General features: G+C 55.6%; 2 protein-coding genes across 6 annotated transcripts in view; one reads left to right on the top strand and one right to left on the bottom strand.

The window, feature by feature from the left end:
- The first annotated feature begins 386 nt into the window (after positions 1–386).
- Unc13d (unc-13 homolog D) lies at positions 387–15292 on the top strand. 4 transcript variants are annotated; one of them, XR_013041974.1, is made up of 32 exons: positions 387–649; positions 1322–1357; positions 1602–1709; positions 1829–1888; positions 1981–2047; positions 2252–2432; positions 3236–3280; positions 3494–3562; positions 3683–3752; positions 3927–4031; positions 4148–4240; positions 4317–4420; positions 7046–7163; positions 7274–7398; positions 7542–7632; positions 7712–7768; positions 7850–7947; positions 8029–8080; positions 8158–8288; positions 8383–8503; positions 8816–8959; positions 9190–9288; positions 9411–9617; positions 9780–9848; positions 10820–10899; positions 12319–12424; positions 12496–12567; positions 12964–13047; positions 13143–13263; positions 13475–13575; positions 13993–14189; positions 14909–15292. XR_013041974.1 is itself a non-coding variant. In XM_076543748.1 (32 exons), the coding sequence occupies exons 1-32, from the start codon at positions 533–535 to the stop codon at positions 15028–15030; spliced, it is 3270 nt and encodes a 1089-aa protein (XP_076399863.1). In that variant the 5' UTR covers positions 387–532; the 3' UTR covers positions 15031–15292. The 4 variants fall into 4 exon arrangements, 3 of the variants coding, with proteins under 3 accessions (XP_076399863.1, XP_042139059.1, XP_076399864.1); XM_076543748.1 differs by having other exon boundaries at positions 8386–8503; positions 13452–13575; XM_042283125.2 differs by having other exon boundaries at positions 13452–13575.
- A 1365-nt stretch (positions 15293–16657) lies between these two features.
- Positions 16658–23006, bottom strand: part of Unk (unk zinc finger) — a 34734-nt gene continuing 28385 nt past the window's right edge. For both annotated transcript variants that reach the window (XM_006993645.4, XM_006993644.4), the window contains exons 12-16: positions 22017–22118; positions 21718–21906; positions 19399–19580; positions 18561–18818; positions 16658–17955 (exon numbers count right to left, since the gene is read on the bottom strand). In XM_006993645.4, the coding sequence (XP_006993707.1) occupies positions 17800–17955; positions 18561–18818; positions 19399–19580; positions 21718–21906; positions 22017–22118 (887 nt within the window). In that variant the 3' untranslated portion in view covers positions 16658–17799. The remainder of the gene's footprint in view (positions 17956–18560; positions 18819–19398; positions 19581–21717; positions 21907–22016; positions 22119–23006) is intronic.

The raw sequence follows: 23006 nt of genomic DNA, 5'->3' as shown, positions 1-23006 counted from the left end.
AAGTAGTCCCGTCCCGTCCCTGGAATGTCACCTGTTGGGTGGAGCAGGCTGGGCAGGTGACTGCTGGGCAGAGGAAACATTTCTCAGGAGTCACGGCCCTGAGCCTGCCCCACCCTAACCCGGATGGGGGGCCAGTCAGAAAACCTTGGGGTGAGAACCCACAGATCTAGGTCAGCTTCCTCGGCCCAGGCATAGTTGAGGTAGGCTGCTATATAGACTGGCCTTAACCACCCCTGCCAGGAGCTCTGGCTCTCCCCAGGGCCTCATAGAAGGGTGGGTGGGGCTTGCTCCGCCCACTGGGTCCACTTTCTGCTCCAGGCCGGGGAGGATCCTGCAAGGATCGAGGCTGAAGGCAGGCGCAGGGAGCCTGGGAGAAGGCCCCGCCAAGGCAGTGACACCCTGACCCTTCCATCCCTCCACCCTCCCCTAACGGAGGAGGGTGTACCTTGGGGCTCTTTGCATCATCCTGCGGCTTCGCTGTTTCCACCCGGCAGCTAGGGGGGTGGCAGAGGGAAAGGCAGAGACAGCCACCATGGCGACACACCTCTCCCACCCCCAGCGGCGCCCTCCACTCTTGCGCCAGGCCATCAAGATAAGGCGCCGCAGGGTCAGAGACCTACAGGATCCAGCACCCCAAACCACCCAGGAGGTAGGAGTGACGACAGAGGGCAAAGAGCCGGCCTGGGGTGCGCACAGTCCTGAGGCGCGGATGTGGGAGGCTGTCTGCCCCCACCCACCTGCCCTCTGTGACCCTGGACATAGCCTTGCGGGTGGGCAGAGAGAGGTCCACCGTGTGTTTGTCTCTGAGTCACAGTGGGCTTTTCTAGACTCTTCCTCCGGTGGGCTGTCCCTCCAGCCGTTCCTCTAGCTCTGATGGCGTCAGCCCCACGAAGCAGGATCTCCGATGACAGTGGGCTGCCTAGGGACCCCTCTGGGCCACCCCAGACCTGCCTGGCTGGCATTTCCCCCTATTCACCCACCTCTGCTGTTAGGCCTCACTTCCGCTGCTGGGGTGAGGAGCGGTGGCCGCCTGATAAGCACTGCTGTTTCCTCTGGGCAAGGAAGGGGGGGCAGGTGCTGGAGAGTCCACTGCTGGGCCAGCTGAATGCCCATGGACCTCAGGCATGGCAGGCCAGGGGATGAGCAAAATGACCCAGAGGTGAGCCCTTTAGAGAGCCTTTTGTTGGAACAGGTGAGGGGAATTGGTGGGCCTAAGGGCCGGAGAGGCTGAGGTGCCAGGGTCCCACTGTCTGAGGCCTGCGTCACCCTGCCTGGCTGATTAGGCCTCCGGTGATACCGTGTCTTTCCACCTTGCTCCTAGGTCCAGGTTCAGTCACACCATTTCTCCTCAGAAGAGGTAAGAGGTGGAGTTGGGCGAGTGTGGGGGATGTGGGAAGCAGCCCTACATCCTCTCTGAGGAGGCCCCTCAGGCCCCAGAGGCCGCCGCAGCGGCGGCTGCCACAGCCTAGTAGAGAATATTCTGAGTCTCAGCCTTCCCTGCACACATACCTCTTTGTCCCTTTTCTGGGCCTGAGGTGTTGGTGTCAGGGAGGGCTGCTGGGTGATGATGGGATTCCTGAGGCAACCCTGCTGTGTCTCAGCGGGACCAGCTGTATGAGGAAGCCCTCTACACTGTCCTGCACCGCCTGGGTCAGCCAGCGCCCAACCATGTGAAGGAGACCTCAGAACTACTACGCTATCTGCAAGAGGTAAATCCAGGCCCCGCCATAGGAAGATGGGTGTCTTCCTACAGCCAAGGCTCAGCCTTCCTACCCATCAGGCCACCCTGCCTTGTGTCCCTAACCTCCCACACTTCCTCCCTTGTCAGGCCTTCCAGGTGCAGCCTGAGGAGCACCAGCAGATGTTGCAGCGTGTTGGGGAGCTTGAGGTAACCTGGGCCAGGGCACCCTGGGGAAGGAAGGGGCATGGGAAGCCCAGCCTTCTCAGAAACTCAGGCGGCCCCCACTCCTATCCTTCCAGAAACCAGTATTTTGTCTGAAGGCAACTGTGAAACAGGCCAAGGGCATTCTGGGCAAGGATGTCAGCGGTGAGTGTCTGGGGCGCCCCCGGACCTCCTCTCCCAGAGAGCCCAGCCACCAAACACCCCAGCTGCTAGCATCCTGTGCTTAGATGCTGAGTTCAGAGGGACCTTATCCAGCTTTCCCGGGAGGAGGCTGGGCCGGGGGAGGATGATGGGAATTCAGGGGAACCTGGCTGACTTCCTGGAGTCTTGTTCTTCACTTCTTGCCAGGGTTTAGTGACCCCTACTGCCTGCTGGGCATCGAGCAGGGGGTTGGCGTACCGGAGGACAGCCCTGTATCCCGGCACCGACAGAAGGCTGTGGTGAGGCACACCATCCCTGAAGAGCAGACCCACCGCACCCAAGTCAAAAGCCAGACGCTTAATCCTGTCTGGGATGAGACCTTTATCTTGTACGTGGCCCTGTCCCGGCCCCCATCCTCTCTCTATTCCCTGCTCCCATCGGGGGCTCCTCTGGGTGGAGGTTTCCTAGCCAATGAGATCAGTGATCTTCCTGGATCAAGGGAGTGAGTGAGCTCAGCGCTTGGTCCTCAAGTGGAGCTGGAGGGAGATTTGGCTAGATAGGACAGACCCATGCCATGAATGCCAGTCGTGTATCTGCCTGACGTAGTGTCACACCTGTAATCCTAGCACCCAAGAGAGGAAAGCAGGAAGATGGCAGGTTCAAGACTAACCTCGGCTACATGGCAAGACCCTGCCAAAAGACTAAATACGTTCTATAGTAGTGGAGCAGGGACAGTTGGGCATCTCTGGGTGGATGGTGGCCGGGGGACACTCCAGCCCATCCTTGAAGATGGTAGAGAAGTGGCTACGAAAGCAGGGTGGCTCAGTCTTGAATCCCAGCACTCGGGAGGCAGAGGCAGGAAGAGCTCTGTGAGTTCGAGGCCAGCCTGGTCTACAGAGTGAGTCCCGGGCCAGCCAAGGCTACATAACATGATCCTGTGCCCAAGAGAAAAATTAAAAAGGGAGGGAAGGACTAGGCAAGAAAGGGCTACAGACACACACACACACACACACACACACACACACACACACACACACACACACACGCACGGTGGGTGATACTGGGGATGGCCGTTTCAGAAGGCAGGTCTGGACTTATGGCCAGTCCTTGTAGCCTGGTCCAACATGGGTGTGCATGGCGTGTCCTACCCTGCTAAGGTCCTTAAGCACACATGTTCTTTTCTCCCTAAAGGGAGTTTGAGGATATAAGCAACGCAAGCTTTCACCTGGACATGTGGTGAGTGGCATGCCGGGCCCCTGGGGAACAAAAAGAAGCAGGGAGGCGGGGTGGGAGGCAGAGGGGGGGACGGACGGAGACACACACACACACACACACACACACACACACACACACACACACACACACACACACTCACACTATGTCAGAGCTTCTTTACTGATGAGGTCACGGACCCCTCCTCTGCCCCTTGCTCAATCCTCTGGCCTGCAGGGACCTGGACACTGTGGAGTCTGTGAGACAAAAGCTTGGGGAACTCACGGACCTGCACGGGCTCCGAAGGTGGGTGCAGCAGATCGGAGGGAGGAAGGTGGCCCTTTCACAGGCACCCTGGGCTCTGGAGTGCAGACTCTGCCCTGAGTACCCAGGTGGCTGACCCTTCACCAATCCTGCCCAAAACAGGATCTTTAAGGAAGCTCGGAAGGATAAAGGCCAGGACGACTTTCTGGGGAACGTGGTCCTGAAGTTGCAGGTGAGGGTCAAGGGGAAGGGGCCAGGAGAGAGGCAAGGCAGAGGGGGTGAAGGGCTCTGACAGACTTCGGGTTTGACCCACCCTGAGTCTGGGAGTTGCCTCAACTGCCTGCCTGTCCTCGCCTCAGCCCTGGGCAGCGTCCTGATACTCATCACTGTGCGTCTTTCCTGCTAGGACCTGCGCTGCCGAGAGGACCAGTGGTACCCACTAGAGCCCTGCACAGAGACCTACCCAGACCGCGGCCGGTGCCATCTCCAGTTCCAGTTCATTCACAAGCGGGTAGGTCCAGGGGCTGGGCTAGCGGCTGCGTCTTCCTCGGTTGGTAGCCTAGGAAGGTTTGGAGAGGGCTGGCTGTATCTGGCATGGGGTGCTCACAGCCCTGCTGTCTCTTGCAGAGAGCCACGGTGGCCAGCCGCTCCCAGCCCAGCTACACTGTCCACTTGCACCTCCTGCAGCAGCTGGTGTCCCATGAAGTCACCCAGCACCAGGTATGGCCGTCTGCTGGAACTGACCACCACCAGGGCCGCCTGTCAGGTCCTGATATCCCTCTGCTGTTTCCCTTAGGCTGGCAGCACCTCCTGGGATGCATCACTGAGTCCCCAGGGTGCCACCATCCTCTTTCTCCATGCCACTCAGAAGGACCTGTCAGACTTCCATCAGTCCATGGCGTAAGTACACAGCCCTGATCAGGATTCTTAGGGGATCTTTTCTGCCCCGCCCCACCCACCTACAGGTCAAAGGGCAGCGCTCAAGAGTGTGATCTCAGGTCCAAACTGTGTTTTTATGTTTGGAGTCAGTTAACAAACTTTTAAATCTGGAGATTTTGTGCACAACTCAGATTCTAGCTGTTCATGAAACAGGAGTGCGTGCTCTCTCTCTCCTCCCCTCCCCCTTTTTTTTTTTCCTGTTTTTTCGAGACAGGGTTTCTCTGTGTGGCCCTGGCTGTCCTGGAATTCACTCTGTAGACCAGGCTGGCCTCGAATTCACAGAGATCCACCTGCCTCTGCCTCCGGAGTGCTGGGATTTGAGGTGTGTGTCACCACCGCCCAGCTTCGGTCCTCCTCTTCGAGCATTGCCCTGAGGTCACTCACTGCCCTCGTCTGTGTCTCTCACGTCCTGGCTCTTACGTTCGCCTCTCTTCAGCCGACCCATTTCCCGATGTCATAGGCTCATGGCAGGAAATAGCTGATAAATGATGTTAAAATGACTTGGTGGTACAAGTCTGTAATCAATCCCAGAATTCAGAAAGCTGAGGCAGGAGGATTGCAGCAAGCTTGAGGCCACCTTCGGCTATACAGTGAGACCCTGTCTCAAAAAAACAAAACAAGCCGGGTGGTGGTGGGGCACGCCTTTAATCCCAGCACTCGGGAGGGAGAGCCAGGTAGATCTCTGTGAGTTCGAGGCCAGCCTGGGCTACCAAGTGAGTCCCAGGAAAGGCGCAAAGCTACACAGAGAAACCGTTTCTGTCTTGAAAAACCAAAAAAAAAAAAAAAAAACACCAAAACTCTAAAAATGACAACAAATCTTCGAGGGCCGCCGTGTTCCCGGAGCTATGTCAGCTTCTGGGAATGCCAAGAAGGAGCACTCATGAATGACTGGCATGCCAGCCTGTGTGGAGTGGAGGAGAATGGTCACACCGTGTGCTGGGCAGGAGGGGGGTGAGATCAGAGTGCACCTGGGGCCTGCCTATGACTTGGTCTTTGAGTGAAAAACAGAGGTGGGAGGGGGAGGGGGTTCTTGGGCAGATGGGTGTTCCTGAAGAGGAAGCTGGGGTGGAGGTGAGGCCGGTGGATGCCAGGCTCCCTCTCAGGATCTAGGCACTTGATGCAAGCAGCAGCTGTTCCAGTAGGGCCCCCAGCCTGTCCTGGTTGCTCTGGCTTTCACCCTAACCTCATCTAACTCAGTCACCCCCTGCTAGTCTCCCGCCACACTTCTGAGAGAATCTCCAGCTGATGATTGTCGTGGGTGCCAAACTCTAGAGCTGCCTTTTCAAAAGAAACAAGAAACCCCGAGGCTTTCTCCAGGCATGGTGGTTGACACCTGCAATCTCAGCACTTGGGAGGTGGAGGCAGGAGGATCAGGAGTTCAAGGTCATTCTCAGCTACATAGTTGAGTTTGGGGGAGAAGATGTTAGTCAGTAAAGTGCTCGCTCTGCAAACATCAGAATCTGAGTTCAGTCCCCAGCACCCCACGAGGGAGTGGCTTGACATGCCTGAAATCCCAGCACAGGGAGATGGAGACAGCATGCTAGTAGACTTGGGAAAGTTCAGGAGTGACTGAGGAAGACACTTGACTTGGCCTCTGGCCTTCACACACATGCACACAGTTACATCATACCTTGACACACATGTGTGGGTATATACACATCATTTTTTAAAGAATTATTTTATTTATGTGTATGTGTGTGCGTTGTCGGTGTGATCATATACCACTTGTGTGGTGGATGCCTTCACTGGCCAGGAGGGCACTGGAGCCCCTGGAGCCTGAGTTGTGGATGGTTAGGAACCTCCCCATGTGGATGCTGGGAGCCAAACTCAGGTCTTCCACCGCTGCTCCTAGTTGTTGGGCCATCTCTCCAGCCCCAGCTGGTGCAAGTACCCCCATCCACGGAGCCATCCTACTGGCCCCAGAAATGGTGGAGGGTTTTTTGTTTTTGTTGTTGTTACTATTTGAGATCAAGGTCCCTCTATGTAGACCAGGCTGTCTTCTAACCAGAGATCCACCTGCCTCCCAAGTGGGAGAATTGAAGGTGTGCTTCATCCTGTCTAGTTCTGAAGTGTTTTTGTTTTTGTTTTGTTCTTTTGAGACAGGGTTTCTCTGTGTAGCCCCAGCTGTCCTGAAACTAGCTCTGTTTCAGAGAACAGGCTGGCCTTGAACTCAAGAAATCTACCTGCCCCTGTGCTTCCCGAGTGTTGGGATTAAAGTTGTGTGCCATCACTGCCTGGCTCAGCTCTGAGGTTTTAACCAGACAAAGCACAATTGAAGAGTCAAGTGAGGCTGGGCGTAGTGGCGCGCACCTTTAATCCCAGTACTAGGGAGGCAGAGGCAGGTGGATCTCTGTGAGTTTGAGGCCAACCTGGTATACAAAGTGAGTTCCAGAACAGCCAGGGATAAAGAAACCCTCTCTCAAAAACAAACATACAAAAAAAAGTCAGATGGCTTGAAAAGCATCACCAGAAAAGAACAGAGGTCTTACATGTCATATTATCAGCCGCTGGTTCAGCATCTACTGGTGGATGGAGTAGGGTGGTGTTGCCTTCCTGGGCCCTGCTGAGGGCTTCCGGTCTCTGCAGGCAGTGGTTGGCCTACAGCCGCCTCTACCAGAGCCTGGAGTTCCCCAGCAGCTGCCTCCTGCACCCCATCACCAGCATTGAGTACCAGTGGATCCAGGGCCGGCTCAAGGAAGAACAAGTGAGTGGTGGGAGTGGGGCGGGCAGGGCTGCGGAGGGCGGGCAGGGCTGCGGAGGGGGAGGGCAGAGGACGGCGGCCTGTAATCCTGTAACGTCTTTCTGGCCTTGCAGCGGGAGGAGCTGGCCACCTCCTTCACCTCCCTGCTGGCCTACGGCCTCTCCCTCATCCGGAAGTTCCGCTCCGTCTTCCCCCTGTCTGTCTCTGACTCCCCATCCAGGCTGCAGTCCCTCCTGAGGTCAGTGGCCACCCCTTTGCTTCTGCAGAGGGGTCAGAGATGAGTGTGCAGGGGTGACACCTGTGGGCAGGGGGTCAAGAACACCCCCTGTGTGGGGGGTGGTGGTGGTGGCAGGCCTCTGAACAGAGCCCTCTGTCTGCCAGAGTCTTGGTACAGATGTGCAAGACAAAGGCCTTCGGAGAGCTGTGCCCGGACAGCGTTCCCCTGCCCCAGCTGGTTGCTGAGGCTTTGCGGGTAGGTGTCTTCCCTGGGGCGGGGGCCGGGTCATGTCCCTTAGCTCACTCACCCCTTCTCCCTGCCTGTCTTCCAACAGATGGGCACAGTTGAATGGTTTCACCTGATGCAGCAACATCACCAGCCCATGGTGCAGGTAGATTCTGGGGCAGGGGTTGAGGGTGAGTGTGGGGTGTCTGCCCTTGTAACTCTGTTCAACCACCCGTATCCTGCCCAGGGTATCTTGGAGGCTGGCAAGGCCTTGCTAAGCCTGGTCCATGACGTTATGGATGATCTGTACCAGTGCCGTCACACATGGAACAAGATTTTCCACAAGTGAGCGGCTATGGGTCTGGAGCGGATGGGCCTGTGGGACCCCAGTGGGCACCACCGTCACACATGCTGCCTTTCCTCCAGTGTCCTCAAGATAGACCTCTTCTCCGTGGCCTTCCAGGAGCTGCAGTGGCTGGTGAGAGCCTCTGCCATCTCCAGGAACCACCCCTCTGTCCAGCTCTGCGGCTCTGTCCAACCAGCTTTTCCTTGCAGGTGGCCAAGAGGGTACAGGACCACACAGCGGCGGTGGGCAGCCTTGTTTCCCCAGATATGGGAGAAAGTCTGTTTCAGCTCTACGTCACGCTGAAGGAGCTCTGCCAGCTGGGCCCGGTCCCCTCAGACAGGTGGGCTTCAGGCCCGCAGGACGGAAAAGCGTTGTCAGAGCTGTGGCCCGAGGCCAGCCCTGCCTTCCACAGGCTAAGCCTCTCCTCTCCCCAGCAGTGGAGTCCTGGCTCTGGATGGTTTCCACCGCTGGTTCCAGCCCGCCATCCCCTCCTGGCTGCAGAAGACTTACAGTGTTGCCTTGGAGCGGGTGCAGCGTGCTGTGCAGATGGACCCGGTGCAGGCGGGGGCCCTAGGTTTGGGAGTGAGGTTGGGTTCTCTGCTGGGACCTCCTGCCCAGTAGAAGCCTCTCACTGTCTCTGAACAGCTCATGGGCACTGTTCAGGCCAGCTGGGTGGAAAATATGGCCTCCGGATATCCTGAGGCTCAGCAGGGTGTCCCTGTGCCCAGGGGTCCTGCGGGCTGAAGGGGCAGTGGGCGGAGCCTTGCTTTCATCCTCCAGGCAGCCTGCGCTTGGCTTGGTGGTTGGGGGAATAGATTTGTGTCTGCCTGCCTTGAGCCTTCTGTCTAAGTGTCTCCGCTTTCCCAGCTGGTGCCCCTGGGTGAACTGACCAAGCATAGCACTTCCGCTGTGGATCTATCCACCTGCTTTGCCCAGATTAGCCATACTGCTCGGCAGCTGGACTGGCCAGACCCTGAGGAAGCCTTCATGATCACTGTCAAATTTGTGGAGGTAGGGTGTCTTCCCAGCATCCCTCCCCCGCCTTAGGACAGGTCACTTCTGCCCTACCTAGTTCCTTACAGGCTCTCAAACAACTAACCATCACCAGCCCCGCCGACATAGCTTGCATCCTAAACTCCTGAGAGTCTAACTCTCTGAGACTCCTCTATTGACCCATTTTGAGAGCCCCACCCACCCATCCATCATCCATCCATCCTTCTCCTGTGATCCACTCACCCTAGGACACCTGCCGACTGGCCCTGGTTTACTGCAGCCTTATAAAGGCCCGGGCCCGTGAACTGTCTGCAGGTCAGAAGGACCAGGGCCAGGCAGCTAACATGGTAAGACCCAGGGCCGGGACTGAGGGGCTGGCCAGGGAAGAGGTGGATCCGATTGTCTTGGTGCTGTTGGAGAAGGCCTGCATCCCTGTGCCCTGCATCCCTGTGCCCGTGACTGTCCCCAGCTGTGCGTGGTGGTAAACAACATGGAGCAATTGCGTCTGGTCATCCACAAGCTGCCCACTCAGCTGGCATGGGAGGCATTGGAGCAGCGGGTCGGGGCCGTGCTGGAGCAGGGGCAGCTGCAGAATACACTGCATGCTCAGCTGCAGGGCGCTTTGGCTGGGCTGGGCCACGAGATCCGTACTGGCGTCCGTACCCTGGCTGAGCAGGTACTGTCTGATCTCCCAGGGACCCCGCCTCCCCGTTCCTCAGCAGGACCTGAGCTGATGTCTACCCCCCGACCCTAAATATAAACTCAAGTCTCAGGCCAGCTCTCTGGATTGCCCCCGCCTCGCTCCATCTCCCTTTGTCTCCCTGCTTTGTGTCCCCAGTTGGAGGTGGGCATTGCCACACACATTCAGAAACTCATTGGTGCCAAGGAGTCTGTTCTGCCTGAGGATGTGAGTAGCCACTCTGTCTGTTGACCTTCACCTCTGGGCCAACTCTGCGCACTGGGGTGGTGAGAACAGCCTAGGTAGATGGGAGTCGAAGGTTCTGAGGGAGTCAGACCCAGGTGTGATGTCTCCATGGGCCTCGGTGTACTCCCTGGATGCTCAGGGAGGCACTGATGGATGGTGTGGGATTACCTCAGGAGGCTCAGGAACACACAGATCTGGGAACACATCCTTCCCACGGCTTATCATTTCTGCTGCCCTGTTTATGCCCGCCAGCTGACCCCAAGCTTCTCATGTGTAAAGGGGAGAGTGTATCCCTGATTGTTTGAAGGGGGTGAAGTTATTCATTAACTCATCAAATGTTGGGTAAACACACATTTTAGTTCCAGATACTGACTTGGTATTAAGTCAGTGTGACCTAAACTCTTGCTTTCCTAGGGCTTCTGCTCTGAGGGGATGACGGATAGCTAAATGCAGAGATACAACTAACTACAGCCATAATTATAACTGTAACTATCAGCACACATCCAGTCATGTGTGTGTTTGCACACACACTTTTATAGTGTGCTAGGTAATGATAAGCACTAAAGGGAAAAATAAAACAGAGGAGGGGATGGGCTGGGAAATGCACTTTTCGATAGTGGTCAGGGAAGGCCTTATTCTGAGTGACAGCTGAGTCAAGACCCACAGGAAGCAAGAAAGGGATCTGTGAAGATGCCAGAGGAAGAGCATTGCAGGCAGAGGGCTCAGGAAGAACAGAGGTCCTGAGGAGGTCCATAGGATGCAGAGGATGGTCTGGTTGGAGCAGACAGAGCAACCGGGATAGAAAGACAGGAGGCAGCGAGCAACTAATACAGACACTGTAATACCCACCGCACAGTAGCCTAGCTCTGTTCCCTCCCCAGGGGGTCAAGACAGTGTGAGTGAGGTCGGGACTCAAATAGGCCTGAGTTGTATGCCCTTCTGGTCTGTTGTAGGCCATTCTGCCCCTGATGAAATTCTTGGAGGTGAAGCTTTGCTACATGAACACCAACCTGGTCCAGGAGAACTTCAACAGGTATGCAGCAGCCCCTGACCTGCACTGCCCTCTGCTCCATGTCTCCAAGGCCTTAGTGCTCCTGGGTTGGTGGCATGCTGGGAATCCCTTTGGTGACTACCTCTGGAGGATCTAAACAGCTTCAGGGACAGGGAGCTCACCGCTTCTCTCACTGGCTCTTTTTGTTCTGTGCATCTCTGAGCACAGCAAGCTTCCCCCTGTGTCCTTCCAGGCCCAGGCCCATTTTCAGGGTCCCTGACTGTTTCCTTCCTCCTCATGGCCCAGGTGTCTGGCATGTCCCAGATATGGGTTTTGGATACCTAGGTTCAGGTTCCAGCTTCTTGGTTCCTCTTTAGTGGCTTCAAGATGTCCAGGTTATCATGCCCATGATCACAGTCCCAGCCTCTCGGGAGGAGTGAATGGGTCACATGAAGAGCTGCAGGCAGAACTGTGCTGGTCCAGAGCCTCAGCTGTCTGCAGGTGGAACCTGGGCCCTGATTGGCAGCTCTTCCTCCTCCTAGAGTTCTGTTCGCCTCCTACTGAGCAGCAAAGCCGGGCCCCTGGAGGCTCAGGCTCCTTTATGCTATTTATTGAGTGGTTGGTGTGTTTTTGTTTTTGTTTTTGTTTTTCCCCTGAGACAGGGTTTCTCTGAGTAATTGGTGCCTTTCCTGGATCTCGATCTGTAGACCAGGCTGGCCTCAAACTCAGAGTTTCACCTGCCTTTGCCTCTGCCTCCGAGTGCTGGGATTAAAGGTGTGCGCCACCGCCGCCTGGCAAGTTTTTTTTTTTTTTTTTTTTTTTTTTTTGGTTTGTTTGTTCTGTTCTGTTTTTCTTCACATAAGCGAGAATTAACTCTCCACTAAGACAGGAGCTTTGCTCAGAAACATCTAGAACAGTACCTGATGCTGTTAAATGAATTCACTCACTACTTTAAATGAAGGCCTCCTTGCCCACATGCTAGGCGAGTGTTGTACCCCTGGGCTATCCCCCCGTCTCAGGCCTCCTCCACCATCAGGACAGAGGACCCGTTAGCTGACAGCGGCATGTTAAATTTCAGGAGGCTGTCAGTCCGTGTTCTTGTCACTTTATTTTCCTTACCCATGCTGGGCACCGCAATCCCATCTCATCCTGAGGTCCAGCTTTCTCCGCCACTCTTTAGTGGTTTGCTGGAGGCCGGTGCTCCATTGAAGAGGGTTCTCCACTGAGGTTAAGAGACACATTGGACAGGATTGATGACTCCCTTGGCCTGCCCCCTTTGCACTCTGGGAGGAGCTCTTCCTCTGTACAGCATCTGCCAGCTCTGCACGAGCCTCACGTGTGGAACTGGTGGAAGGGGAGGCAGAGTGAGCCTGGGCTCCTGAGGCTCTCCTTTCTAAGAGCATCTTTTCTTCCTCCCCTGTTGTACTGTCCTATGTCCGGCACCCGTCTGCCTCCGGCCAGCCTTCTGACCCTGCTGTGGACCCACACACTCACGGTGCTGGTGGAGGTGGCCTCTTCCCAGCGTAGCTCGTCACTGGCCTCCAGCAGACTGAAGGCAGCCCTTCAGGTAACTCTACCGGCTTCTGCGAGGATTTTAGCCCTGGGAGTGCCTGCAGTCATCTCTTTTCTCTTTCCCAGAACCTGGAGATCTGCTTCCATGCTGAGGGCTGTGGTCTGCCACCAGAGGCCCTGCACACAGCCACCTTCCAGGTAAGAGTCTTAGCAGTGTGGGGGAATGGCCCCAGGGCCTTGTTAGGGCCTCTTGATAGGGCCCCTGATAGGATGTCAAGGGACTGAACTTGTCTTTCTGTATTTACCTGTATCCAGGAACAGCCACGTAATTCATGAAACCAAGTGCAATATTAAGTTGGGCCTCTTTTTCAAAATTATTACAAATTTTGTGATGCTGGCAGGAAATAAATAATCCAGATACAGTGTCCTTCAGGGTCCCTACAAACCTGCATCAGGGAGATTATACTTCCAGAGCAGGTCATCTGATACCTCTGCCTCAGGATCTGGTCCTAGGGCTCTCTGAGTGCCTGGCCGCAGCATCAGTGTGGGTAGGCTTGAAGATGTGTAGGTGGATGTTCTGATATGCCATTCCAGACTCTGCAGAGGGACCTGGAGCTGCAGGCAGCCTCCAGCCGAGAGCTCATCCAGAAATACTTCTGTAGCCGAATTCAGCAGCAGGTGAGGTGCTCCTCCTGCCCAGCTTCCATTGAGGAGCACAGTGGGCCTTGCGCCTACTCCCTCCCAGTTGATCCCTATGTGTGATCCCATGCCAGGCTGAAACCACTTCTGAACGGCTGGGTGCAGTCACCATCAAGGCTTCCTACCGAGCCTCTGAGCAGAAGCTTCATGTCGAGTTGCTCAGTGCCTCCAGCCTGCTGCCCCTGGACTCCAATGGTGAGTGGACACTTCCCTCGGCCTCTCCTCACTAGCACCCTGGAGGCTCAGCAGGAGCCCTAAGCACATTTCCTCTAGTTACCAGGAGGGGCTAAGGGATAACGGTGGTGGGAGGGGGCAGTGTGGGGTGGGGTGGTGACTGGAACTCAGTCAGCAACCACCACCCCCTCCCCGGGGCCACTTGCCAGGTTCCAGTGACCCTTTTGTTCAGCTGACACTGGAACCCAGACATGAATTCCCTGAGCTGGCCCCCAGGGAGACCCAGAAGCATAAGAAGGAACTTCATCCACTCTTTGATGAGACCTTTGAATTGTGAGTCCCTTCTTGTCTCTCAGTCCCTCCCCCTTTTTTCCTCCCTCATAACCCCTGCCTCCTCTAAAGAGCGCTTGAGATGACCACATTGGGCTGAAGGCAAGTCTTTGGGATAGGTGTTTGCTTCCCTGGGAGAAAGCGGGTGGATTCCCACCCAATACAGAGGCATTCAGGAAGGATGCTGTATCTGACCGGGTACCTGCTCTTTGTTGAATATGGGCCTTGGGGCCACAGGACCTCTTGCTGTTAAATCAGCCCATGATCAGAGTGGGTGTTATAGCATGTGACAGAGACGAGCCAGGTTGAGATCCAACTGCTGTTCTCAGTAAAGGGTGCCCAATACATTGGGAGGGAGGGATTGTTGATGGCAGATTTGAGTGAGGCAGGCAACTAACTGAGCCCCTGACTCCCTGCCAGCCTGGTGCCCGCTGAGCCGTGCCAAAAAGCCTGGGCATGTCTGCTGCTCACTGTGCTGGACCACGACACCCTGGGCGCTGATGACCTGGAGGGGGAGGCCTTCCTGCCACTCTGCAGGGTGCCTGGACTGACTGGTTGTGAAGATCCTGGTGAAGCACCTCAGACTCGCCTGCCTCTCACATACCCTGCACCCAACGGTAGGCCTGAGTCCCAGGGCAGGGCTCTCTGGCTTGGTCTCCAGAGAGATGCCTTCTCGGGAGATGGAAGCCAGAATGAGCACCATGGCTCATGTTGCTGAGTATTTCAGCAAGTCTCTGCTCTACTGGAGAGGCCAGTGAAATTCAAGTTCGGGAAGGATTATGTGACTTCTGGTGGGGAAACCAAGTAGTCCCCATGACAAGGGCCTGGATCTGTGCAGGGCACACATCCCGCGGTGCAGGCCAAGTCCTGCACAGGAAGGCCCCTATGCCTCTGTCTGTGTCATGAGACACTAAACTATCTTAAGGCTAGGTGTGATGACGCACCCCTCTAAACCCAGCAGGAGCCACATAGTAAGGACCCTGTTTTTTTTTTTTTTTTTTTTTTTTTTTTGAGAGAGGGTTTCTCTGTGTAGCTCTGGCTGTCCTGGAACTCACTTTGCAGACCCAGGCTGGCCAAGAACACACAGAGATCCACCTGCCTTTGCCTCCTCAGTGACAGGATCAAAGGCATGTGCCACCACACACAGCTGGATCCTGTCTTAAACAAACAAAAAAAGCAGTAGTCACCACCCCAGGACCTGCCATGTTTCCAGCCCTGTTTAAGACATACCTGTGAATTTAGCTGGTGTGTGTCCACAATTTCCAAGGTCAGTATAGGGGCAGAACAGTGCTATTTCCTAACCAGGAGTTTGACCCTCAAACCTCTCTCTACACAGGGGATCCAATTTTGCAGCTGTTGGAGAGCCGTAAGAGCGATCGAGAGGCCCAGGCCTTCGTGAAGCTGAGGAGGCAGCGAGCCAAGCAGGCTTCCCAGCATGCCTCACATCCAGGGCGGTAGCAGTGGGAGCAGGGGAAGCCTGAAAGCTTGGGCTCTTCCTGACAGAGGGAAGCCCTTCCCCCTGGTGACACACAGGGAGAGCCAGGACAGCCCTTGGTGATGGAGTGCCATGACCAGTATTTTATATATATATATTGAGACCGAGTCTCTCTGTGTAGCTCTGGCTGTCCTGGAACTCCCTCTGTAGACAAAGGTTGGCCTCGAACTCACAGAGATCCGCCTGCCTCTAGAGTGCTGGGATTAAACACGTGCACCACCACCACCTGAATATTTATCATTTCTTGTCCCTCCCTCTCGCCCTGGTCTCAGTGTTCTCTGCCATACCCCAGCACAGAGGAGCATCTCCCATCCCTGCTCCTCCCCCTGAAAAAGCTGCTTTGGTAAAGTTTGTCTAGGGCCATCTGCCTTCAGGAACAGCCAGTTCCAGCTACTGGGGTGGGGCCCAGACAGTTGGGACCAGGGCTGTGGGCAGACTTTAGTGGGAGAGAGAGAGGATCCTGTCAAAGTCACCCTAGTGCAGAAAGGGGATGGCCATTGCTAGAGGGAGGTGGGAAGAGACTCTGGCTCTGAGGTGAGAGCTGGCAGGAAGCAAGCTGGCACAGATGGACGGTGGCAGAAAGGACAGTTTGGCTGTCTACAGAGTGGGCTTCCTCCCTCAGATAGCACCTGCTACCTAGAAATGTTCTTAGTGAAAATAAAAATAAAACACTAGCCACTGCCCTCAGAAAATCTATAGTTGGCTCCCAGTGGGCCCAGGAGATGTCAGGCCCTGCATGCCTGCCTCTTCCTTAGAATGCACTGGATGCCCCACCTCATCCCCAGAGCCCCTGTGGCCACTAAGCAGGGGTCAGAGGAAGCCGAGACCTGAGCAGTCAGTATGTGTCAGGAGGTGGGTCTCTCCTACCACGGGTTCCAGGATTAACCTCAGGCTGTCAGACGTGTGTGGTGTACACCTGTAGCTGCTGAGCCACCTTTGAACAGACTACCTGGCAGTTACATGATTGCTGCCCAGGACAGGGAGCTGATGTTGGGGAGGGGGACCATGAAGCTGAGTAGCTGCTCTGGACAGCAGAGTGTGTGTGTGGAAGATCTCCTGAATACTGGCAGTCAGAGAGCTTCAGGGCTAGTGGTCTTCAAACTTGACCCTGGTGAAGTTAGTCTGCACACGCTGACAAGTAGGTGGTAAGGCCAGCTGAGGCCAGGCAGAGCATCCTGCTTAGGTGTGTTCTCATACTCGGGAGAAAGTCAGGTGGGAACAGGGTAAAAGAGTTTACCTAAGGCAGGATACTTCCTCAGTGGGAAGGAGGCAGGGACTCCCTCAGTAACATGCTCCTCCTTTCTGTCCCTATTACTTTTTGGAGACCATCAATAAGGGAACCATTCACAGTACATTACACAGCACTGAGCAGGTCTCCACAGTGATGATCGCACTAGGCCGGGCTCAGGGACACTCAGCTGCTTTCGGAACTGGACAGACTGTAGGCCTCTTCAGCTGACTCTTCACGCTGCGGGATGTGGGTGCTGGCTGTTTCCGTGGGTCAGGGGAGAGCTCTTGCTCTCCTGGAACTCTGGATGTCCTCATCTGTTGACCCATTCCCCCACATAAACAAGCCACCACAAGTCATAGTTTATTTCCAATAAGTTTGTTGATTTTTGCATTTTTGTAAAAAAGGAGAAAGTTTCACTTAATTCATTGAAAGCCCTTTCGTGCTGAGCCCAAGGGAGGGGGCCTGGGCTGGGGCAGATTTTTTGTGGCCCTCTATAGCCCACTGGACACCCAGTGCTGGAAACAGGCTGCCTCCCTCTGCCCACTCTGCTTTCCCATTCCACTGCATCTCTGTACATAACAATTTTTAAAATTGAAGCTAAACACAATATACATTGGACAGGCACGCGCACACATGCACACAGGCGTCTGCCCACAACGGCAGGACGCCAGCCGCACTCAAAGAGCACCAAGGAATGCATACAACTCCCCCAGCAAGAAGGGCGGGCTCAAGCCCCTTGGTCCTCAGACTGCACTCCTCCCAACACTCGCCCTGCTAGCTGCCAGAGGGAGGGAGGCAGGGGCAGGGAGGGCAGTGCCAGCCTGGCAGGTGACTGACTGTGGGGCCAAAGAGGCTGATCAAGGAGAGGCCCAGACTTCAAGACCCCACGCGTGGGGCGGGGGCGAGCCTGCAGCCCTGGCCTGCCAGCTCCGTGGCTGTCCCCAGGGTGAAATATATTTGGTAAACCCAGGAGCTAGGCCGGCTTTAGAGTCTCGGGCCCTGAAGCCCTCACAGCTGGGAACTGGGGACCTGAGTCCATACTGCGACATAGACCCTGGCCTGGAATGCAGGGTGAACGGAGCCTGCCCTTCCAACTTCCCATCCTTCCATGCTCTGGCCCCAGGAAGAAGTTAAAAATAGTTAGTTCTTACATAAAAAAAGAGACAAAAACATATTCACTGCCAAAGGCCAGTGGGAAAAGAGGGGACTTTGTCTCTGAGCAGGAAGGATGGGGAATGGACAGGAGAGGACTGCAAAATAGTCTTTTCTTTAAAAAGTGCTTGGTAAGTCTGTTTTAAAGTGTGTGTCTATATCTATGTCCAGATATACACACAGACACTGTGCACACGCTGGCACCACGCACACCCGCACACAGAAATGTATACATGTACATAATCATATACATATACATACATACGTACATACATACATACATACATATATATACTTTAAAAAGTCCTAGGTGAAAAGGTCTGGGCCCAGCTGGGCCAGGTCTGCAGGGTCACGACTGGAGCGCATGGGCCCGGCTAGGCTGGCAGACGGGGCACTCATTGCCCTCAGCACAGAGCTCACACAGCACAGCATGTTGGCATGGCAGCACTGCCCGGGTCTGCTCCTGACACTTAAGGCATGTCACCGACTGCATGTGGAACACGGCCTGTGGGAAATATGACACTGAGGTAATGAAGTGGTCTCTGCCACCTGCTGGGCACTGAGCTGAGCAAGCAGCCCTCTCGACTCTCGCTTCAGAGTCCTTGGAGCCCAAAGCTCAGCACTCAGAGATCCTCCTGGCCAGCGAGAGCAGCTCAGCTCCCAGCTCCACCTGCTGTCCCAGCTCCAATGGCCAGGTGGAGGGGCAGCTGGGTGGCAGCCCATCATTCAGGGCTTTTGTTGGCACAGAGGTTAATGCCTCTTGTCATATGTGATCTTACCAACAAGGCTCAGGGGACAGGCCAAGGGGACTCATTGTGGAAGGGCTCTCAGAGGAAAAACCGACTGTTTCTATTGGTCAAGCCACCCCTAGGGACCAGCAGGCACCTGTGGCTGACCACTCTGGAATGTCTCCTGGAGAATGGAGAACCGGAGAAGGCACTGGGGGCAAGGGACAGGACTAAGCTTAGGTTAACACACTGGCCTCTGCCGCTACAGCTTTCTTGCTCTCCTCGAGGGCATTCTCTCCTCCTCTTCCAACAGCTGAACATCATTAAGAGGCCAGCACTGGGCTTTCAAGGTCCCACCCCACTCCTGGTCTCTAGGGCTGACCTTGTCCACTTGCTCCAGGTGGCCCCGCAGCTGCTTCTGGAGGGAGTACAGGGTGGAGAGTGAGAGTGCCTCCAGGTCAGGGGCGGCTGGCAGAGCCTGGGCTTCGGGCCCAGTGTGCAGCCGCTCCAGCTCCTCCTGCAGTTTCTTTACCCGCAGCTCCAGTGCATCCCGCTGCTCCCGGGCCAGCTCACACTCAGCTCCGGCCGCACTGGCCCGCTCACCAGCCTCCTCCGCTTCCTTCTTCCAGGCATCACAAGCCTGTGGGCCCAATGTGCAGTGTCTCATCACGACAGCCCCCTGCCCCCGTCCCTCTCCCCTCCCCCTCCCAGAGAGCATCTCCAGGAGCCAGTGTGGACCACTCTGGCTATGGGGCCTGCTGGAAGCTGGGCCTGCTGTCTGGGGAGGGCAGAGAGAAGGCTACTGCTGCCTGCAGAGAAGAAGTTTCAGGACCTCAGCAGACCCTCCCTTTGTATGCAGGGAAGGGGCCGGGCCTAGCATGACAGGAGCACAAAGCAGGGCTCACATCCTAGCCTGCATCCCCACGGGCAGCTGGTGGCAGCTGGACAGATGGCCTAGCTCAGAATCTAGAAGCAGAGACAGGCAGGAGGTCCTGGGGCCACTCTAAAAACAATTCCCATATGGAGTCCCAGGCCTGTGGTGCCAGCCATGGTAACATTCTGACTGGCAAGATCAGTCTTCCCACATGGGGGAGGGCAAACACGTTTCTGTTCTGTTCTTTAGGCCCCTGCTTCCCCCACCCGATGCCTGCTGTGTAGGATGGGCTTGGGCTTGATACCACCAGGCACTGGGCACTGCAGGTGGGCGTGGGGCCCAGTACCTGCTTGGCCTGCTTCCAGGACTCCTCCCACTGCTTGATGGTGCCGTTAGCTTCATCTAGCTCTTGCCGAAGCCGGGCCAGCTCAGCAGCCCCTGGCCCTGATAGGAAGGCAGGGGAAGTGCCTGGGGAGAAGCTTCCAGAGGCAAAATGCTCCCAGATGCTGCTGTTCATCCCGTTCAGACCTGCCCCAGGGAGGGGAGGAACATCAGCTGTGGAGGGCTTAGGCCCAGGCCCTGGCCAGCCCCTCTTGGGCCGCCAGGGGCTGGCTGAACATTGGGTGAATATGTGAGAAGAGCATGTGGAGGTATCACTGGCTGAGTCAGGTCTAAACTTTGCTGTTATCTACCACTACATGTGAATCTCTGTATCTTCATCTCTAATGTGGCCTCAGGGGGCTTAGGACTGTGTAGGACAGCATGAAGGCATCTTAATTGTTGAACTACTGCACACCTCCTTTTGCATCCCAGTGAGAGGTGGGACAAGATCAGATAGGCTAACCAGCCAACACCTTGATGGGAGGGCTGGAACAGGAGGGGCCTGGGAAGCTAGGGCCCGCTCATTGTTTTGCAGGCAGGACAAAGAACATGCTAGCAAGAACCATTAATGGGACAGGAGAGCCTGATCACACGATTCCAGAAGCCTGCTGTCAGCTAGACTGCCCACCCCTCAGCCACTGCTGACACTATCCACTGTCCTCTGGCTCCCGGGGCAGAGCCTATCTTCATGGAGTTCCTTGTCTACCTCTGGCTTCCTTCTACCCCTACATATGATTCCAGTGACTTCTGCTTGGCTCCCTTTCCACTAACTGAGCTGGATTTCAGACATTTCCCCCTCTGAGCAATACCAGCACATTGGGGAAAAAAGAAGATTCTGGTGCACACTTCATGCCGACTTCGGAGTTTGAGGCTATCCAGTGCTACATAATAAGACCTTGTTTTTAAAAAGGAGAGAGAGTGTGGGGCGTTGGTGGCACATGCCTTTAATCCCAGCACTCAGGAGGCAGAGGCAGGTGGATCTCTGAGTTCCATGACAGCCAGGGCTACACAGAGAAAGCCTGTCTCAAAAAACCGAGAGTGAGCAAGCGAGCGAGCGAGCGGAGCGCTTTCGTCCTGCGACACACCTGCAGTGCACTGCCGGGAGACCTCTGGCCCACCAACACAAACGCTGGTGTGCAGCAGGCTCTGCTCACCTGCACCTCTGCCCTCCCCACACCGGTGTCAACCGCTCTGGCAGTGGAGCTGGTCGGTCCTACAGAGAGCACCCTGTACGGTAGATCCTGTGTTGCCCTGACTGGGACCCAGCATCTGTGTGTTTCTGACCGGAGGCTGTTGGCCGACACTTGAATCTGAGCAGCAGGACAAGAGGGTCCCCGGCAAGGGGACGTGTGGAGCCAGTGGGGAGAGCTAAGGTGAGAGGTCTCCAGAGACACAGCAGTTTTAACTGTATACAACCTCAACACAGAAGCCTCCTCTGCATCGAGGAGGTGCTGTACACTCCTGGCTGAGGTGAGGGAGGCCCCTAGGCTGACCAGAACTTCAGAGGCTCTTAGTCCCTCCTCTGACTGGAGGTCCAGCATCCTAGGAGGTCTCTGAATGGCTAGGAAGTGGGGTCAGGGAGTTGTAGATGAAAGACAGGGGCCTGTGCTGAATGCTGTGTACGTATTAACTATCTCAGAGAACGTTCTCCCATAGGCTCCATCCCAGGAGCCAAGGGTGCTTGGGTGTGGTGGTCTAGCCTATAGGTCTCCCTGCTGTATTTCTCACCACTGAACCTGGAAATCACTCAGACCCACTCTGTTCTAAGACTGAGTAGGGCAAAGAGCAGTCTGGGCTAGATCTGGACCCCTGATGCCTATCCCTACCAGGAAGGGAAAGCTTGAGACTGGGTGGGCCTGTCTAACCGTTCCCTTTGCTCTTTGGTGGTCTTTGATGATGTGGTCAGCTGCTAGGAGCTCTGGGTGACTGGATAAAATGATTGTGTGTTTGGCCCTGGGGATCAGACCCAGGGTCTGGTACATGCCAGGCCAGTGCTCACTAAGCCACACTAGTATGATCAGGCCTTCACCTTGGAGACTGACGCCTGCCTCTCCAGGTGCCAGCCTGTCCTAGCACGTGTCTTCACGAGCACTGCACCATCCACAGCACAAGGAGCCGGGACAGAGGCTTGGCTTCTGACCACCTGTCCAGTCGTGGAGGATGGGGAGAGAACATGTCTGGCTGAAGCCCTCGCTGTAACCTACAGCTGGGCTCACGTGTCACGGGCAGAGCAGCCAGGGGAATCTGCTATAAGACACTAGGTTCTATCCAGTCCCCTCCTTACCCAAAGATCCATGTGATGCTGAGGTCCCCAAAAATGTGTTTTCTGACTGACTCAAGTGGCCCTGGGGCTGCTGCAGGAAATGTGAGGAGAGGCTGACAGGAGGGGACGGAGAAGCGGAGTGGAAGGAGGCTGAACTGCCTAAGGAGCCGGGGATGTTCACAGGGGCAGAGCTCTGCAACAAACTGCCACCTATGAGAGAGCCAGAGGGTGGCCGGTGAGGACCAGGCAGGCCACATGGGTACAGGTGAAACCCCAAGACCCCCTCCCCAGGCCGTCCTGGCCCACCCACTGCCCAGTACCGATTGTGATGCTGCTGGGGTGGGGCACTGTGCTGTTATCAAAAGTCTTCTCCAGGGCGGCTACTCCAAACTCGTTTAGGTCCAGGTCATCCAGGGCAGACTCTAGGCATAGAGAATGGAGTGTGGGCTCCCAAGGACCATGTCCTTGGCTCCAGGCTTCCTGACTTTGACTCCTTCATTTACGGCCTTTGCTATGTCTCTGCTCAGCACTACCCCACACCAACCCTGGTGACACCTGCCCAGTCCAGCCAAGTGCTGCTGCTTTCTGAAGCCTCCTCTGACACTCCTAGGAGGAGTCAAGACCCAACCCTGTCCAGAGTGGTGTGGCATGCCAGTAATCTCTGCATTCAGAAAGCTGAGGAGGGAGGACCAAGTATATAGTTATACTCTATATAACCGAGACCAGCCTGGGTTATATAGAGCAAGATCCCATCTCAAGAAGAAAAATGACTGAATTCAAGGTTGCAGCTCTGTCTGACAGAGGTATGTGGTGTGGTCCTTACATCCAGGCCATGTTTTTCACCCTCAGTTACTCGGGGCTAGCAGCTCTTTGACAGCAATGTACAGTAGATTCCTGACAAATGCAGTGCCTCTGTACTGAACTGGCCTGGTTAGGAGAAGGTACAGTTTCTCTCCTAGAAGGCAAGAGCAGCATACTACCACCTGATTCCCCAGTGCCTGGCATGGAGCCTGGCACAAAGTGGGCAACATAAGTAATGATGGAAAGGGGCACTGATTTTTTCCTCTTGGTGCTGAGGACCACACCCAGGGCCTTACACATGCTAAGCACCCATGAGGACAGATGTGCAGGCTGCTCACTCCCAACGGTGCCTAGTAAACAAGCTAGGGCTGTGTGACACAACTTTCATGAAAAGGCCCCGTGGCCCAGTGTTGGCTCAGAGGGCTCAGGGTGTCTACCCTGACTTTCCCAAGCCAGATGTCTAAAATATGGGGTGCACTCATCCAAGTCTGACTTGAGACGCCTCGTGT

The sequence above is a fragment of the Peromyscus maniculatus genome, chromosome 8 (assembly GCF_049852395.1).
Source record: "Peromyscus maniculatus bairdii isolate BWxNUB_F1_BW_parent chromosome 8, HU_Pman_BW_mat_3.1, whole genome shotgun sequence".
NCBI classification, from domain to species: domain Eukaryota; kingdom Metazoa; phylum Chordata; class Mammalia; order Rodentia; family Cricetidae; genus Peromyscus; species Peromyscus maniculatus.
Note: the sequence above shows the minus strand (reverse complement) of the source record. Positions and strands in the feature narration are given on the sequence as shown.

Bases quoted from the DNA above. Each gene is read 5' to 3' on its own strand.
- Unc13d (XM_042283125.2), top strand. From the start codon at position 533: ATGGCGACACACCTCTCCCACCCCCAGCGGCGCCCTCCACTCTTGCGC. The intron at 1,710-1,828 runs GTAAATCCAGGC...CTCCCTTGTCAG, and splicing joins TACTACGCTATCTGCAAGAG to GCCTTCCAGGTGCAGCCTGA. The intron at 4,421-7,045 runs GTAAGTACACAG...CGGTCTCTGCAG, and splicing joins GACTTCCATCAGTCCATGGC to GCAGTGGTTGGCCTACAGCC.